The following is a 19,606-nucleotide window of genomic DNA, read 5'->3' on the forward strand; positions in this document are numbered from 1 at the left end:
TTAAAAGGTATGACCTTTTTCATGATTTCGAGGGGACTTTGTGTCCAAAGCTGCAGGCTGGGAACACCCAGAGGACAGCCGACGGAAGATCCACGCAGACGTATTTTGTGCATGATTTTAAATTAACTGCTTTTGAAGGCAAAATATGCAAATCTGTTACAAAATATGAGTAACCAGGAAACTGTCCAGACTCAGGCAGGGTCCAATATGCATTAAAGAGAATGCATGAATCGGTCTCTGCCCCACAGAACTGCATGCCAGAAACACAGACTTCCATGTGCTTAACTGGGCCTGGCTGACCGAAATCAGGCCATGGGCCTAAGAGCAAATGTCTAAAATTGGCCTCAGCATTCTATTTCCAGCTCATGAGGCTCTCCTGGAGTACATGTTTGTGGGAGAATGCTGACGACTTAGCAGCAGGCAGGTGCTTCCCCAGAAAGGCGGGAAGAAGAGAAGCAGTGAAGGCAGAGCTCACTGGCCCAGCTCAGCAGGACTTCAGAGAGGCCTCTCCCCTGGTGATGTGTGTCTGAGGATGAAGGCAGTCAGCCCGGAGTGGACTCGTGCACTGAGCTTTGAGCACCGGGCCCTGAGCTGTCTGCAGATTCAGATGGCCGGGAGGGCCCCCTGCTTTCTTGGGGGCAGTGTCTACCAGGATCCTCTGCTCTGGAACTCAGAAAGGACAGAGGGCTCTTGGAGTAGAAGGCAAGCACCTGGGAAGTCAAGGCAGTCAGAGATAGCTCGGGGTGCCGGCACCTCGGAAGCAGCCAGCCTTCATGGAGAAGGGGACAGAGCTGCTGGTGTCCCCATCCCAGAGTGGACCTGGGGGCGATCAGTCCCTCCTTGTGAAGCACAGGGAGGCAGGGGGAGAGTCCAGGATGTGCTGAGGGTCCCTCTGTGAGTTCAGGGAGGAGGCAGGACCAGGAGTTGGGTCCCCTCAGTCCCCGTGTCTAAGTGTAGAAGTGCAGGAGCCGGCGATGGCTGGGGTGATGAGTCCACCTGGGCTGTGTCCATGCTCCATGAGCTCAGTCGGGCATGTGGCCCTCTGTGTGGTCCCCTCCTGATCCATGGGAAGGGGCAGTTGTGTGACTTCTTCCTCCCTCGTGGCCGACGTGGGGAAGCTTGATTTTGTGTGCTTGGTGCACCTGCCTGGTGTCCTGGCTGAGTGGGGTGGATTTTCATGGCGCCTGGTGCTTGTGTTGCTGCAGGACAGCGCCGTGGTACTGAGTCTCATCGACACTGTTGACACCGTCATGGGCCACGTATCCTCCAACCTGCACGGCAGGACGCCCCAGGTCACCGTGGAGGGCTCGTCTGCCATGGCAGGTAGCTGTCGCTTGTAAGGGTGAGCCACATGGCAGGGGCGGGGGCTGGAGGCTGCGTTTCACTGCCTGTCTTTTTACACCCTTAGCAGACAGCCATGCTCTGTCTCCCTGACTGCTCTGCCTCGCGCAAACCACATTTGGAAGGAAAACCCGTGGTCAGATCAGGGCAGGTGTGTTTGGCCATGATATGCAGACAGGACCCATAAGCTTTTCCCAGTGACTTGAGGGCCAAGCTCCTGCCTGGGGCGATGGTCTCAGTTCAGAGCAGGAGGCAGAAGCAGCAGTGCCTGGAAGTGTCTGTGGAATAAAAGGGGTGGCCTCAGGTTTCTGGAGTCAGCTTGCTGTCAGCTGCGCTCCAGGATAATTGTCACAGTTGTCTAATTGTAGAGGCAGAGGTGATGACCTTTCCATTTTAAAAGTCTTTACCTGGAGTGCATCATCGTGCTGATACTTCGCTGCAAGAGCCAAGCTGGGGAAAATGGGCTGAAGCTACACGAGTTAGTTTAGTGGCAGTTTGTCGGCCCAGACCTCTCCCTCCAGGCCATGTTGCCCTCGCCTGCTGCGCTTGGGGAGGAGCCGATGTCACCGCATTGCTGGGCACAGCCCATCCTTGTACCAGCCTTGAGAGCCAGGGGCTGTGCTGGGGCGGAGGGCGCCCCAGGTGAGGAGCCGCGCGCCCGTGGGCCGGAATGCTGAGCCTCCCTGTGCAGTCACTGCCTGGGCTCTTCATTTCTTTTTCCTTTTTTTTTTTTTTTTTTTTGAGGCCATGCTTTCTAAAGGTAATTATACTTCCCGTGGGGAGCTTGTCCTGTCAAAAAAGAAAAGCAGATGGGGTTTTGCAGTCTGATTTCCTGCAGCCTGTGAGCTCTCTGACGGGACTTCTGCTCTCTCGCTCCTTCCACCACAGAGTTTTCCGTGGCCAAAATCCTGCCCAAGACCGTGAATTCCTCCCATTACCGCTTCCCAGCCCACGGGCAGAGCTTCATCCAGATCCCCCACGAGGCCTTCCACAGGCACGGTGAGTGTGGCTGCACCGGACTCCCTTCCGGGGCGGCTCCCACAAGTCTTTCTGAAGAGTCTCCAAGCTTTGGTGGGTGCCCACCGAGCCAGCAATCTGCAGTGCTCCCCCGGGCCGCCTGTCCTGTCCTGCAGGAGAGGGGCTCTGGGCAGCCGTTGTCAAAGCGTGTCCTCAGGCCACCCTCATGGACACACTTGAGAGGATCCTTAGTGATGCTAATGCCGTGCCCACTCCAGGCCACTGAACTGGAATTTGGGGTAGGGTCTGGGAGCATCTAAACCTGCTCGCCTGGTGAATCTGGCCCACTGGGAAGTCATCCTGCCTACATCCTCCTAAATCAGCACACACCTGGTCAGCCGAAGATAAAAAGATGGGGCTACCTCCCCTTCTTGCTCAGGTAGCTGTGGGCCAGGTGAGGGGTTCATCTGTTCAGGAACTTGGGGTTCCACTCCTGTGCAGGCCCAAGTCAAATCACATAATAAAAAATGAGAGGCTCAGGGGACCCGCTGCCTCTGCAGGGAGCCCTGTTGGGAGCCCAGATGGCCCTGGCCATTTTTTGCTACAATGACCGTCACCCTCTCTGGTTCCTGAAAAAGTGAATATGACTCTGCAGACATCTCCTTCCTCTCCTTCCCTCCCTGGGGACCTCAGGCAAGCAGGGGAGAGCCTCAGATTTTTTCCCCTGTCACCCTGGCCAGAGGCCATGCCCCCTTCCCAGGGTTCTGCCTTAGGGATGCGGAGCAGGACAGCCCTGATCAGACATCTCCCTCTGCAGTGGGGAGCCGGTCTCTGCACCCGCCACCATCTCGATTGTCTGTGGGAAAGGTGCCCTGACTGGTTCTCTGCCCTGTCCTCACCTAGCATGATGTCAGGTGTGCCCTGCTCCTAGGGCAGAGGCAGGGATGTCCCTACCCCAGAAGCCAAGGGAAGGGCCCAGGGATGATGCCACCTTCCACCAGCATCAGCAGGGAGGGCCCAGGGATGGTGCCGACATCCACCAGCGTCTCCTGGCCGCGTGATCTGCTGGGAGTGCCCTGATTTCCAATCCTGGCAGAGCCGTGGCCGAGCCATGGAGTGAAATAGCAAGAGCACATGTGACCCTGCTTCATGGCTGGATATAAGAGAGGTGTGGTCAGGCAAAGGCATACAGACGTCCCGGTGGCTGCTGCCCCTTGAAAATCTGCATTCTGCCCCTTGAAAACCACCTCATTCACTCAGCGGTGCCCTAAATCCTCTGTGTGCTGAGGGCAGACGGGATGCATTCGTGGGGCAAGGCTGGAGGCTGGCACTGCCCCCCGTTGGCTTGCAGGGGCTCTGAGATCCGTGTGATGCCCTGGGTGAGCCTGGCTCTCCCTGGGGGGTTGCAGCCTCCACACGTCTGTAGCTGGCTCAGGGGATGGAGCAGGGAGCCACTGTCACGCTGCTGACTTGCCGCAGGGTCTTTGTCCTTGCAAATTCTGCCCGAGTGTCCTTCATTTCCTTCTCCTCGGAGAGTTCTTGGGAGTGAGGGGTGGCACCACGCATGGCGGGGCGTGGGGCTTTGTGTTTTTCCTGCCTGTGGCCTGGAGCGCTGACAGCGCCTGCCCCTCTGCTCTCTCTGCAGCCTGGACCACCGTCGTGGGTCTGCTGTACCACAGTATGCACTACTACCTGAACAACATCTGGCCTGCCCACACCAAGTGAGTCTTGGGGGTGCCCAGCTCAGGGGCGTGGGTGTGCGTGGGTTTGCTGGGTGGCTGGCCGCAGGGATGCCCGCCCCACATGCACAACTCTGTTTGAGAACTCTGGACACGAGTACCAGGCGCTTCACCGCTTGGGCAAGGAAACATGCAGCGTTTTGAAGGCCACTCAGGAACTGCAGGCCCGGGGCCAGGCTGGTGGGGTGGAGGTCAGGAGCACAGGCTAGAAGACCCTACCCACCCGCCTGGACAGAACTGTGTGACCTTGGGCAAGGGACTTAACCTCTCTGAGCCTCAGTTTCCACTGCCGTGGAATGGAAGACAATAGACCTGTGTGTGTCAGTCATGGGCAAACACACAGATGGGCAAAGCCATTTCACACCAGCTTAAGTGGAAGGCCAGGAAACTGAGGGCTCAGGGGACTGAAAAGGGAGGAGCAGATGGGCCTTAGTCATGGCTGGACCCAGGGACCCTGAGGATGCCGTCTAGACCTGCTCTGTCTGTCCCCTGCCTCTGCTGTCCTCCAGGCAGGCCCCTCCATAGGAGCAGGTCGCTTCATGTGGGTTTGGGTCCTGAGAACCCAGAGAGCAAGGAGGGTGGGGACTGCGAGGGGGGCGGGGAGGGTGGGGAGGACGAGGGAAATGAGGAGGGAGGGGAGGGTGTGCCTCTTTCCTGAGGAATGTAGTCATCATTTTGTGATCTGGAGGAAACACCATCTTCTGGGTCAGATTTCTCGGGGGAAGCCTGATGCTTACCAGTTTCCTCCTAATGAAAGGAAGCGGGGAGCCCGCCACTCTTCATGTGTGATTTCCAAAATTCTTCAGGAAAATGGGCAAAGAAAAATGCAATCGATATTCCTCAAAAAGATGCCATCTCAGTTATGTGGGGAGGCCTTTCCAAGATAGTGATGAAAAGTTGACCCTTCCTCGGCCCCTCCTGCTGGAGTTTCCACCACGAAACTGGCCTTGCTGTGAAATGTATGAGACGTGCATTTGTGAGGTGTCGCTGTACCTTGTGCGGCCACAGTGAGAAACTGCGTGGGAAAGCGGCATCCGTGCCACGGCCCACAACTTCACAAAGGCGGGAGGATTGCTTCCAGACGCAGGGTGCACACATTTCAGGGGCAATTCACTGCGACCACCAGAATCTGACTCCAGCCAGGTGTCAGCCAGCTCTTTCATGAAGGGCCAGCTTGTAAATCGCCTTGGCTTTCCAGAACTCTGCCCTCGCAGGAGGAAGGCAGCCAGAGACACTACGTGGGGGACCCAGGGAGTGGCTGCCGTCCAATACAGCTTTATTTACAAAACCAGGCAGCCAGCCCAAGAGCTGCAGTTTGCAGATCTTTGCCAGACCCTCCATTAGATCAGCGCTGGCAGGGATGGGCAGAGGAGAGGCTGGCGGGGCCTGCTCTGGGGAGCCCATAGCCTTGCAGATGGAAGACAGTCTGTCTCGCCTGTCCCCAGGGCCTCAGCCTTCACTCTCCCTCTGCTATCCTCACGGCCCCAGGTGTCTGCAGACAGGACACTGGAGCCCCAGGATTCAGGCCACTGTGTCCCAGAACAATGCAGCTAACTCTGACTTCCCCCTGCAAACCGAGGGCCTGGAAATTGGACAGGCAAGTCATCCCTGGTTCGTCAGCATTGACACCAGGCCCACAACAAGTTCCATCAGCAGCACATTTACGTGCTGAAGCCAAAACAATTGCTGTGCAGCGATGGAACATGTGTTTCATTTGCATTGAAGTTGGATCTTCAGCTCAGGTGAAGTTCTCTTCAGCACTTAGTGCAGAGATGCCTTGTCATCAAAATTAACCTGGGAAAAAATCATGCAAACAGCTCATCCAGTAAAGTCTCTGTACTTGTTACATTGTACCTGTGTACCTTGTACCTGTAGCAGAAGAGGTGGACGCAAGTGGAGGGGACAAAGAGTTTCGTTTGCAGGTGCCCTCCTTATCTGTGTGACCCTGGGCAAGTGACTTGAGCCTGTGTCTCCTCTTAAAACAGGAGTAATAATAGCACTGATTTCTGAGGGCTGCCAGGAGGACTGAATGAGTTAATGGTGTAAGTAGGGCTTGGTATTAAACATGACATATAAGTGCCTGCTTTTGTGATTTTGTAAGCTGATTGGGCATTTGCGCCATTTTGCCTTTGAGGTAATTATCAAATCCTGGGCACGATGAGAAGCAGGTTAGTGCAGCCGCCGTGCGGGCAGCGCATGTATGTGCGCACATATGCCAGGTTCCTGCCAGCCTGCAGTGGACTTCCCTCTGTCTTTGTCTTTGTATTGTGTGCTGTCATCCTCATACGTCCGCAGTGTCTTGTGAGGATGAAAGGATGCTTTGGTGCCATAGCGTCCTTTAATTTCTTCTCCAGGGATGAGGGTGAGGGTCTAAGTCAGTACATGAGTCTCAGTGCACAAAGGGTGGGGCCTGGGCCGGAAGGAACTTTTGTGTCCACAGCCAGCCCCAGGCAGACCATTCCAGGGCTCCTGTGATGATGGAGGGGATGATATCTGACCACCCACGGCCCGGTGGGGGCTTAGCTGCTTCCTGCCAGGCTGCCTGTACCCCTAGGCTCCTTTGAGTCTCACTTGCTGCGTGGTCCCGTAATGATGGAGACTGTTCAGCTTTTACGGGTGCTCGTGCTAGGCCCAGCCAGGCCCGGGATGGCCGGTTCCTCCAGGTGGATGGAGCTGAGACTGACCTGCTCCCACTCCTGCGAAGATGGAAGCCACAGCCCACAGAGGGAAGGGCCCCTCCCCAGGCTGTGAGGGACTCACAGGTGCTCGAGAAAGAGGAGTGGGGAGGTGGACCTGGCTCAGTGTGTCCTTAGTCACTGTAGAGTGACACGGAGCACCAATGGAACCGGTAGGTCATGGTTCTGCAGCCCTCAGTGCAGTGACTGACCCCGGCAGAAGCTATCAGTGGATGTGTACACCAGCGGGAGCAGGGTTGCGGGGCGGGGGACCTCACCGACCTGCAGAGTCCTAGCTGTCACCAGGTAGGAGGGTGCCTGGTGATGGGGAGGTCTGCGGCACCCCTGCAGCCAGGTGGCCACATTCAACATTATCAACGTGGGACACGTTGTGTGCCCGTGTCTCTTGCTGCCACGTCATGGGGAGACATCCATGCCTCCTGTGGCATACTCCTGTCAGATGCATGGCCTGGTGCCCCTCACGAGGAAGTGGTCAGACACGCCTGAACTAAGGGATGTTGTGTGCTGCTGTGGTTTGGATTGCAAGGGAGAAGAAGTTGGGCAGTTCCGGACTGGGGGAGACTAAAGAGGTTCCCGCCTGAGCTAATGCACGTTCCTGGGTGGAGAGAAGTGGAGTTCTGGAGGACGTGAGTGATGGTGCAAGGTGTGTGCAGTTGACTCTGGGCTGTGCATTAGGGCATCTCGTGGGGTCCTCGTTAAATTTCTGAGTGTGATCATTGTTTGATGGTTATGTAGGAGGCAGTCTCCATTTTTAGGAGACACGTGGTAGAGATGGAGTATGCTGTGATGCCTGCAACACACCACTAGTGCTTCAGCAGAAAGGAAACGTGCATGTGTGCATGTATTTGTGTGGTGTGTGTGTGCACACAGGTGCATGTGCATGTATGTGCTTATGTGGTGTATGTGTGTTATGTGTGCACACATGTGCATGTGTGTTTTGTGTGTGCCGTGGGCATGCAAATGTGCGTGTGTGCATTTGTATGTTTGTGTGTACATGTGCGTGTGTGTACGTGTGTGGTATGTGTGTATACCTGCATGTATGTGTGTGGTGTGTTTGTCAATAAAGTGAACATGGCAAGAGCTGAGAGTGTAGGTGAAGCGTACGGGTTGTACTGTTTTCTGGCAAATTTCCTCCAAGTTTGACTATTTAACAGTGCAAAGCTGCGGGGGTTCCTGGCATGGGCAGGAACTGTGGCTGTTGCTGTCCTTTCTGAAAGGCCCTGGCTGCAGTACTGCTGGAAACAGAGAACAACATCACCTGGGCAGCATCGGCGCTGAGGAAGTTGCCTGTTACCCTCGGTGCTCTCTCCTTCTGCTGTTTGTGCCAGTCAGGGGCTCAGGTCTCCTTCAAGAATTCACTGTCACCCAAGATCACACTCAGAGATGCCGCCATGTGCCGCCTTGTTGGCAAGATTTGGAGTTTCCTTCACACTGTGTTCCCAGGGTGGCGTTGAATTCTCGTGCTGAGGGAGGGTGACAAGCAGCGTGTGACGGATGGGTGAGGGGATTCCTTGAGCACACAGGCATGTGTCAGCAGGAGCCAGTTATCAAGGAGTTCCTTTCCCAGGGAATATTTTCATTTGCGATGTTTGTTCACTCCCCAGTGTGACATGGTCACTGTGGGGACTTGATAATTCTCCAAATAACCTAATAACAGCCCTTTTTCTTACTCCCCTTGTTCTGACTTCTTTGGATTGAGAGCCTGAGTTCGTCTCCTGTACGTGCCGGGAAGTCTCTGTGTCCCCTCGTAGATTTCAGCACTCCTCTGAAGCCTCACATAACTTTCAAGTCCCCGCTTTGTGTAACGGAAGGCGGAGCAACAGCGTGGCTTTGGCACAGATGTGCTGCATGGGGTGAAGGACGCAGAGCCTGACCATCGGTGGGGCTCCATGGGGCCAGGTAGTAACTTGGGGCACATCGAAGGAAGGAGGATTTACAAAGGTGCAATCAGGAGTGGAGAGCTCTGGGGGACAGCACAGTCACGGGCCAGGAACAAGAATGGGGGCACGCTGCTTTCCCCAGGGCCAGCCAGGCAGGGGAGTGCACCATGCCCGGGCAGAGATGGAGGGACCCCGGGGCAGCGACTGTGCCCTGGTGGGCTGAGGGAAGAGAATCCTGGCCCCACTATCTGCTCCGACGCCCTCTGACCTTCTGGGGCTTCCCTTTTGCTGAGCACATGAAGGCAGAGAGCCCAGAGCCTGGCTGATGGGCACAGGACAGGGCGGGTGGAGACAGGGTATAAGGGGCAGAGGAAAAGCCAGTGCAGCCCCTGCCCCACCCTGCCCCGCCTCACCCCTGCCCCACCCTGCCCCGCCTCGCCTCTGTCCCCACCTTTACTAGAGGAAAATGCTCCTAAGGAGGCGTCTGGCCCCATTCTCATCTTGACTTGGCCAACGTCTGGCGTCGCACTGATTACCAAACTGGGCCTGGTGGAGGCCACGTGTTCCCGGAGCGGAATCCAGGAAACCACTCCAGATTTGCTTTCATATCATTTGTGTTCATAGAAGGTTCTCACTTAATGTTTTCCTTATGTTTTTCCTAAGAAATGGATCTAAGTCTTCGCTGCTTGCCTGTGAGTAGATTCATCCACTCACTCACTCACTCCCTCACTTACATGTGTGCTGAGCACCCACTGTGTCAGGCGTGGTTCCAGGAGCTGGGAGAGCAGTGAACCAAATGGGAACGCCTCCGAGCCCCAAGGGAACTTCTGTTCTCGGTGGGAGATGATGACCACTGGTTGCACCATCAGGGAATGTCCACAGAGGGAAAGCCAAGGGGCAAATCACGCTGCGTGTTTAGGGCCTGAAGCCCACAGCTGCTTCTGTTCCGGCTAATGGCACAGCCCTAAGTGTTGCTAGAAACGTGGTTTTTCCAACGTGTTTGGTGGAATTGCACACGTGTTTTCATGGAGCTCTGCAGAAAAGGCCACGAGCATCGGGGCAGTGGGCACAGAGAGTGAGAACCAGGCTCCTGGCTGAAGCGTACGCACCACACGCCTTAGGGCCCTGGAGTCACGTGCGGGGCAGGGCCAAGGTGCTGCCGAGCGAGTCAGGCTGGGCACTGCGGGGCTCTGCCTTGGTGCCCCCTCACTTTCTGCGGCGGGGACTGAACCCACGCACGCGCAGTGGTGAATGTTCTCAGAAGGTGAATGTTGTTCTTCCGGGGAAATATCTGAGATATGACCCAGGTCTGCAGCTCTGCGGAGTGGAATGTTTATGTACGTTCTGTACGTAAACACAGCTTGTATCTCTGTGGGACTAAAACTTTCTGGGCAAGTTTATTAGAAAAAAATGTCTAAAAAGCCTCTTCAGAGGGGCTATAATGAAAAAAATGGTTGAGACACATGGACCTAGGGTGATGCTTTCTTTTCGTTTTTTTTTTTTTTTTTTTAAGTTTGTGTTTTATTCCATGTGTGTCATCTGGACTTTGGGCTTGGATCAATAACGTGGTCACATAGAGGAATCACCAGGTCAAGCAGTCGCTTGTTGTTACTAACAGGCCTGAGAATCGATGCCCCTGGTTTGCTCCAGACCCTGTGAACTGGTGATGAGCTGCAGGAAGTCGCTTCTGCGGTAACAGACAGGGTGTTCATTCTCTATGGCGCCATCTTTGTAAACACTTTGTATTTACAGTTCCAGGAATAGTTCTGCGTGCTTCTTGGAGGCCTGCTCTTTTTCGGGGTTGTGTGTGAGGAGACGGTGCAGAGGCCAGGGGTGAGGTGCGACGTGCTCCTGCTCCATGAGCCCCACAGCAGGGTCACTGACCATGGTGTTTGAATCTTAGTTAGAAGGAAAAACAAGTTGAGGGAGGAAAAATATGGTGCCCCCAGCTCCCCGGGCCCTGTGGGATGTCCCAAAGGTGGTTCAGTGGGCGTCGAAACAGGGACCTGCAGATTCCTCAGTCAGTCAGCGCTTTGGATGGTGGACGGGGGAGGCGCACAGGACCCGGGGGAGGCCCACACAGAAGCAGACGGCTGGGTGACCGCGGGGGCCCCGGTGACAGCACGTCTCAGGCATCTTTGTGTAGTCACCCCAAATTCAAATTCATGGAGCAGATACTTGGTGACCTGCTGTGTGCCAGGCAGGGCTGTGATCAAATCGGGCAAATGGGCTGAGGGCACAAAATTAAAGGAGCTGGTCACCCTTGGGGTCGTGCCCAGTGTGAGCACCGTCTTCAATCTTGCCCTTCAGGTGCCTGGCTTCCCTCACCCTCCTCCTGGCCCTGAATATCTTTTCAAGCTCATAACCCCACGAGACAGCCACCGTAGACCTCAGTTAGGCTTCTTTAGATTGGGCTGCAAGGGGCGGAAAACCCATCTTAAACAGTTTTAGGCAAAGGGGGAATTTATTGGATCACATAAGCCGAGAGCTCTGCAGGCAGCTGGCTTCAGGGGCAGCTCGATCCAGCATCCCATTGATGTCACTGGGCTCCATCTCTCAGCAATCCCCTTCTCAGTCAGTCTCCCTCCTCATGATTGCAAGCAGCTCCCAGGGCCTCGTGCCTCAGGGCATGAGGAGAAGTCTGGCAGGGAGAATGAGGGTCTTTGAGCCCGCATTCTCCCCCCACCTCGCCTTGTGGCATCTCCTGGGATTTGACTGGATTGGGTGGCATTCCTAAATGGTCTCCATGGCCTGAGGGCTGCAGTGCACTGACTGATCCAGACCCAGATACCAGGGCTCCCTCCTGAGCCAAGATAGAGTCAACTCCAGGCTATATGGGCTGTGAGCGGAGAAGGGGATGGCCACCTAGAGGGGAATGCAGGTGCTTTGATCAGGAAAACGACGAATGAATACTGGGTGGGCAAAACAGCAGATGGCCACTGCACCATCCTATAATCAGGGAAACTGACATTCAGACAGGGTGAGTTACCTGCCCAAGGTCGCACAGCTGATTAAGTGGAATTGCTGAGGTTCATGCCCTGTTGTTTTGAGCATTTCTGCTTGTCCATACTTCTTGGGCCATCTCAGTTTTCTTATAAACTCTTTGAGGTCAAGGGCTCTGTCTCACCTCTTGGTCCTGGCATCAGACCTTAACGAGAGCAGGTATTGAAGACAAGAATTCAAGGGACAGAGTTAAAACACAGAATAGTTGAACTCGCCTGCAGGTACCGGCTTCACATCTTGAAGGAGAGCAGCTGGAGCTGAATGATAGCAATCACAGTTTCATCCAAAGAAGATTTCCGTCTCAATAGTTTCGGGTGGAACGCTGGCTCCCAGCCCAGGTTCTAGCTGTGTGCTGCTCCCCTGCGTTTCCCATTTTGTAATGATTTCCGTTTCTTCCCAAGGATCGCGGAGGCCATGCATCACCAGGACTGCCTGCTGTTCGCCACCAGCCACCTGATTTCCCTGGAGGTGTCCCCACCGCCCACCCTCTCTCAGAACCTGTCGGGCTCTCCGGTCATTACAGTCCACCTCAAGCACAGATTGGTGAGTGGTGGTGCCTTCACCCTTGTCGCCGCCTTTGATCTGGTTTCACACTGAGGAATGTTGGGTTGTCTGTGTGCTTGCATAAAGAATCGCCAACAGCCTTGGTGCCGGCCCGAACTGGAATCTTCCTCTCCCTGGAGCTCCTTTTCTTGGGCCTTTGTTTCTGAGCTGCAGTGGGAGGCCCCTCGCATAGTGCCTGGGCTGGCCACGCAGTGTCAGTGTTGGGGAAGAGGCCTGGAGATGGCTCTCCTAGACGTGTGTGGAGTGATCATGGATCTTCCTCATTTATAGCAAGTGTCCTTACTGGAGGAGGGGGTACCTTGGCCATCGCAGTTACCGTGTGTGTTAGCCATCAGCAAGATGCAGCACTGTGTTCTGTTAGAGAGAAACATGCCTCAGAGCTCAGGAAAAACCATTTTTATGCTTCAGGCATTGCGTGATAAGCTGTTGGTCCTGATGCTTCATAACCGCTCTCCTCTCCACATGTCGTTTGTTTTTGCCAGTGAGCAGGACTGACAGAGACATTGGGGATACTGATGCGCTGCCGTTCTTTAGTAAAAGGCAAAAGATGTATACAATCTGAGGAGCAACCACAGTATAATGCTGCTGTTCTTTAAAAAACGCACGCACTGTTCCCCACGCCAGGTTCATGTCAGGAGGTATGGTGTTGATGTAACACTCAAAGGGTGAGATTTTCCCAAGTGTTTATTAAAGAACTCACTGTGTGATTGGTCAGAATTAACACTAAAGGCGTTTCCTGGCAGGATTTTCTATTTCATTCTGTTTCGCTCTGCTCTATGGCCAAGGCCGACTCTGTGCGCATACCTGGGTGGGTGCTCCTGTTCTTTCCGGGGTGACTGTGTTTCTGCCCCACCTGGGAGGGGCCCACATGCTCGTGCTGCTGGGTGAGCTGGGGCAGTCAAGAGATGGTACTGGACATGGAGATGGGACTGGAGATGGAGATGGAGATGGAGATGGGAATGGAGATGGAGAGGAGATTGGAGATGGAGATGAAGATGAAGAGGGGACTGGAGATGGAGATGGAGAGGGGACTGGAGATGGAGATGGAGATGGAGATGGAGATGGGACTGGAGATGGAGATGGAGATGGAGATGGAGAGGGGACTGGAGATGGAGATGGAGATGGAGATGGAGATGGAGATGGAGATGGAGATGGGACTGGAGATGGAGATGGAGATGGAGATGGAGATGGAGAGGGGACTGGAGATGGAGATGGAGATGGAGATGGAGATGGAGATGGAGAGGGGACTGGAGATGGAGATGGAGATGGAGATGGAGAGGGGACTGGAGATGGAGATGGAGATGGAGATGGAGAGGGGACTGGAGATGGAGATGGAGATGGAGATGGAGAGGGGACTGGAGATGGAGATGGAGAGGGGACTGGAGATGGAGATGGAGATGGAGATGGAGAGGGGACTGGAGATGGAGATGGAGATGGAGATGGAGAGGGGACTGGAGATGGAGATGGAGATGGAGATGAAGAGGGGACTGGAGATGGAGATGGAGATGGAGATGGAGAGGGGACTGGAGATGGAGATGGAGAGGGGACTGGAGATGGAGATGGAGATGGAGATGGAGATGGAGATGGAGATGGAGAGGGGACTGGAGATGGAGATGAAGAGGGGACTGGAGATGGAGATGAAGAGGGGACTGGAGATGGAGATGGAGATGGAGATGGAGATGGAGATGGAGAGGGGACTGGAGATGGAGATGGAGATGGAGAGGGGACTGGAGATGGAGATGGAGATGGAGATGAAGAGGGGACTGGAGATGGAGATGAAGAGGGGACTGGAGATGGAGATGGGAATGGAGATGGAGATGGAGATGGAGATGGAGAGGGGACTGGAGATGGAGATGGAGATGGAGATGGAGAGGGGACTGGAGATGGAGATGGAGATGGAGAGGGGACTGGAGATGGAGATGGAGATGGAGATGAAGAGGGGACTGGAGATGGAGATGGAGATGGAGATGGAGAGGGGACTGGAGATGGAGATGGAGATGAAGAGAGGACCCAGTTGTAGATGGAGATGGCGTTGGAGATGGAGATGGGAATGGAGATGGAGAGGGGATTGGAGATGAGACTGGTCACCTCAAGCTCCTTGCCCTTCCTCTCTGCAGGTGACCAGCCATGAGCCTGTTTTCAGTGTGTCCCCTGCCTTGCTTCCTCTGCCCCTCCCCGGTGTCCCTCTCCTTCCCAGTGACTTCTCACCACCTGGACGAGCAGCCTCCTCGTGTTTTGTCTGCGCCATTCTCCCCACAGTTTACAGATGTATTTTCAAACACACAGATCAGGTGGTGCTACTTACCTATTCAAAGACCTTCTGGGACTCAAGGTTCCCTGCAGGAGAATTTACACTCTGGGCCTGTCGGCAGATCTCTAGTAGACCCTTCCCGTCTGGCTTTCCATCTGCACCTCTGGCTCTCCTTCCAAGCCCAGCAGGCAGCTGCTGTCATTGCTGGTGCCGTTCCCTGTGCCTGGTGGGCCTCTCCCACACCTCTGCTGTCTGAGTTCACCCATCTCAGGGGGAGCCTTCTCTTCTCCAAGCCCTCTGCGGCCTGCACAGAAGGGAACCTCCCTCCACGCCGTCTTTGCATTGCATTAGCACAGAGTCTCAGCTCTGTATGCCATAGTCATTTATGCTAATCAGTAATCCGTAATCCCTTAAACGGCCTGCAGCTTCTCAGAGGCTGCCAGATCCAGTGTAGAGCCCACTGCCCTTCCCCACCTGCCCGCAGTGAGCCTTGGCACTGAGTGGAGGCTCAGGAGATGCTTGCTGAGTGAGTGCTGTGCTGGAGTCAGTGCCCTGTCTTGCAGTTGTGCAGTTGACATTTGTGTCTTCTCTTTGTATGGAGAGAATCCTGGTCCCCTGCACAGGCTGTCCCCTCTGCCGTGACATCAGTGAGGGTGTGCTCCACGGGCTCAGCCTGTGTTTGGAAATGTGGCTGTGACATGCAGCAGAGACAGACACTTCGAGCTTGTAGGCTTGAGGGTAGGGCAGTACTGCCCTGAGGTGTGTCAAGCCTGTAGTCAAGAGTCTGTAGCTGGGCACAGTAGCTCAGCCTGTAATCCCAGCACTTTGGGAGGCCAAGGTGGGCGGATCACCTGAGGTCAGGAGTTCGAAACCAGCCTGACCAACATGGTGAATTCCCGTCTCTACTAAAAATACAAAAATCAGCCGGGCATGGTGGCACGAGCCTGTAATCCCAGCTACTTGGCAGACTGAGGCAGGAGAATCACTTGAACCCGGGAGGCAGAGGTTGCAGTGAGCAGAGATCACGCCAGTGCATTCCAGCCTGTGCGGTAGAGTGAGACTCTGTCTCAAAAAAAAAAATAGTCTGTAAAGGCGGGAGGTTTGTTCTGAAGGACTCTGGAACCTCTGTGTTGAAGCTGTCCTCGTGAGTGAGGCGGGCGCTGTGAATCACAGCCCCCCACAGGGGCTGAGGGACATTGAAGAGCGGGAGTCAGGGACCATCCCAGAAGGGGAGGTGGGGGCAAGTGGAGAGGGGAGGGCACGGGCAGAGAGGGGAGGCAGGAGATGAGAACACAGCTTGAGTGCCAGGGCTGCAGGGGGCCACACAGCCAGTGAGGTTGCACAGCACACATGCACACGCATACATGTACATGGACATGCACACAGTCTGCATACACCCAGTCCACACACAGTCCACACACACCCAGTCCACACACCCAGCCCACACAGACCCAGTCCACACCCAGTCCACACACACCCAGTCCACACACACTCAGTCCACACACACTCAGTCCACACACAGTCCACATACACTCAGTCCACACACACCCAGCCCACACACACCTAGTCCACACCCAGTCCACACACACCCAGTCCACACAGTCCACACAACCAGTCCACACATACTCAGTCCACACACACTCAGTCCACACACAGTCCACATACACTCAGTCCACACACAACCAGCCCACACACACCTAGTCCACACCCAGTCCACACACACCCAGTCCACACACACCCAGTCCACATACACCCAGTCCACACAGTCCACACACCCAGTCCACACACACCCAGTCCACACACACCCAGTCCACACACACCCAGTCCACACAAACCCAGTCCACACACACCCACTCCACACACACCCAGTCCACACACACTCAGTCCACACACACTCAGTCCACACACAGTCCACATACACTCAGTCCACACACACCCAGCCCACACACACCTAGTCCACACCCAGTCCACACACACCCAGTCCACACACACCCAGTCCACATACACCCAGTCCACACACACTCAGTCCACATACACCCAGTCCACACACCCAGTCCACACACACCCAGTCCACACACCCAGCCCACACAGACCCAGTCCACACCCAGTCCACACACACCCAGTCCACACACACCCAGTCCACACACCCAGCCCACACAGACCCAGTCCACACCCAGTCCACACACACCCAGTCCACACACACCCAGTCCACACACACTCAGTCCACACACACCCAGTCCACACACACTCAGTCCACATACACCCAGTCCACATACACCCAGCACAGATACACACACTCAGTCTGCACACACCCAGCACAGACACACACACCCAGTCCGCACACACCCAGCACGCACACACCCAGCACACACACACCCAGTGCACACACATTCACTCCACACACACTGTCTACACACACACAGTCCACACACACCCAGCACAGACATACACCCAGTGCACACACATCCAGCACAGACACACCCAACACAGATACAAACACCCAGTGCACACATACCCAGTACACACACCCAGCACAGACACACCCAGTGCTCACACACTCAGTATACACACACCCATCACAGACACACCCAGTGCACACACAGCCAGTCCACACATACCCAGTGCACACACGCCCAGCACAGGCACACACACACTCAGTATACACACAGCCAGGACAGACACACACATCCAGTGCACACACACCCAGCACAGACACACTCAGTACACACCCAGTGCATATACCTGCATCCAGCACCCATATGGGCACATACGTGCACATACCCAGCCTCGGTACACCACACACACCCACACACACACACCCACATTGCATCCTTGCAGGGCCGGCAGGTAGGAGCTCTGGAATTTGGAAAGTGGAAAGTGATTTGTTTTGTCTGGTACGGCTTCTCCCTCTCCTGCACAGAGCGGGTCTCCAGAGTGCCTCACCCCGGGGCCTCACGCCTGTCTGCTCTCCCGCCCAGGCAGCGCCCTCCTCTCCCACCCCTCCAGCTCCCAGGAAGGCAGGGTGGCATTAAACTGAATCACAGCCGCATGGTTAGATTGCAGGGCTGAGGCCCTCATTCTCCCAGGTGTCTGCATGTCTCCGCTCGGGTTTTGGTTAAATCGCGCCGGGCCCCTGCTGTGGAGGACGCCCCCTGTGGTGCCTGATGAACCTTAGTCTTAGAGATTGGCTCATCCCAGCGGTTTCCCACCAAGAGGGTCCACCAATGAGACGAGACGGAAGCTCCACCTCAGGTCGGCCGCCTCGCTCAGCGCTTCCCTCCTGCTGCCCCATCATTCGCTGACTTCAGGCCACGAGGACCCGTATGTTACAAAATCCAGCTATTCTATTTTCTTAGGAAACCAACTGGAGTCAGTTATGACTGGTGCAAAATGAAATAGAAAAGAGTCCACCTCCCTGATAGGGAGGATTTTGCCTTTTACACATGAAGGGCAAATAAACGTATTCTGCTTAACGCTGTTTAATGGCACTATTGAATCGTTTCTGTTAGCAGAGGTGTGGACATTCTCGTGGAACTTCTTTCTCAAAGCACAGCCGTTTCATTTCCACCATCCTTTCTCAATACGCTCAGTCGTTTTCTTTCAGGACAGGCTAAGGTGTTTGAGAAGGACTTTGCTTTTGGCTTCCAGGGCCCGAAGCTTATTCTGGTTCTGTGAGGTCCCGCAGGTGGGGGCAGGAGCCCGGCTGGGGCCTGGGGACATGACAGGCAGCGTCTCAGCGAGGCCGGGGCACAGACTCACAGGTCTCTGGTTCAGAACAGCCATGGTGGCCCAGCCTGTGCCCGGGTGTGCACACTTCAGAGCCCTGCACAGACGCCTCTGCAGGATTTTGCTTTTTAACATTGTTTGCTCCCCAAACTATCAAATAATCCAGATTCAGACCCTGACCTTGGACCGACTCAGCAGTGGCCTCTGGTGGACCGGCTCCTGCTGCTCCTGCTTGGTCACCCTGACCTCTGGCTACTGTCCCACCCAGCTCTAGGGGCACCCAGTGGGCTGAGACCTTCTGCAGCTCAGGCTATGCTGCTGGGCAGAGCAGGTCTCCAGGGTGCCTCACCCACGGCTACGCAGGAAGCCTTTCCAGCAGTTCTATTGAGGGTCTGGACAGGGATGGTACCCACACACCACCCTGGGATGCCAGGGGTTTTTGACATGATGATTGATCAGAAACTGCAGTGTTCTTTTCAGTCAAAATTGCTCAGTGCATTCAATCAAAATCTTAAGTTTTAAATCTACATTGAAATGTCAATTTCCCAGGTCAATGAAGATGAAACCTTTTTCCTTAGAAGGGAGCAAGGAATAAGGGAAGCAGAGTCTTGGGATATTTTAGAATTAGAATAAGCACCAAAAATACATATTGCAAAGAGCCCAGTGCTGTCAGTTTGATTGCTGTTGTCAAAAGTGTGCTCATCAGACGGCCTCAGCTCCATCGGAATGTGTCAGTCCCAAAGCCAGGCCATCGCTCAGGCTGTCACAAATTCTGGAAGGGACTGAGTGCAATGAGGGTACTCCAGGGAGATGTTCCCGGGGCAGGACCCCAAGCTCCGGCCAGGGCAGGGCTCTGCCCCTCATGCATGCCTAATAGCACCCCAGGGCTGAGATCAGGGAAGAGGTTTGGTTCCCCAGGCTCACACGCAGTGGGGCACTGGTGATCTGAGGAGAGAAACGGAGGCACTGGTGGCAAAGGGAGGTCTGTAAGCTGAGTGCTGAGACTCCGAAACGTTGGCCACGCTCACCTGGACATGGGCCGGGTCTGAACGAGGCAGTTGCCCGAGCTGTGGATGCCCTCACATGAAGCCCTGGCTAAGGCTGAACCCTGGACGTTGATCCGAGGCCCCCAGACCTCGAAGAAGCCCTCAGGCTCTCTCCTTGTGCAGTGCGGGGGACCTGTGTCATCAGGACTGGGCACCTCCTCAAACGAGGCCCTCCTCTAGGTGTGGCTCTCAGGGGCCAGGCTCAGGATGGCCGGTGTGAGGAGCAGCCCTGGACACAGGGTGCCTTTGGGCTGGGTTTTGACCTCCTCGGGGTGTCACCGTCACCACAGCTTGTGACTTTCGAAGAGCAGCCCGGAATCTGGGCTTTAAATTATATTCCTGGATTTGTCTTGTTGGCAGCTAATTCAAATTTGTTTCCAGTGTTGTCAAAGAAACCCTATGT

General features: G+C 55.1%; 1 protein-coding gene across 2 annotated transcripts in view; it reads left to right on the forward strand.

Moving 5' to 3' along the window:
• The window catches only part of ADGRD1 (adhesion G protein-coupled receptor D1), a 180,197-nt gene that overhangs the window by 46,012 nt on the left and 114,579 nt on the right, over nt 1–19,606 (forward strand). For both annotated transcript variants that reach the window (XM_055237915.2, XM_055237917.2), the window contains 4 exons: nt 1,206–1,323; nt 2,230–2,340; nt 3,944–4,019; nt 12,018–12,159. In XM_055237915.2, the coding sequence (XP_055093890.1) occupies nt 1,206–1,323; nt 2,230–2,340; nt 3,944–4,019; nt 12,018–12,159 (447 nt within the window). The remainder of the gene's footprint in view (nt 1–1,205; nt 1,324–2,229; nt 2,341–3,943; nt 4,020–12,017; nt 12,160–19,606) is intronic.

The sequence above is a fragment of the Symphalangus syndactylus genome, chromosome 13, assembly GCF_028878055.3.
Source record: "Symphalangus syndactylus isolate Jambi chromosome 13, NHGRI_mSymSyn1-v2.1_pri, whole genome shotgun sequence".
Classification (NCBI taxonomy): Eukaryota; Metazoa; Chordata; class Mammalia; order Primates; family Hylobatidae; genus Symphalangus; species Symphalangus syndactylus.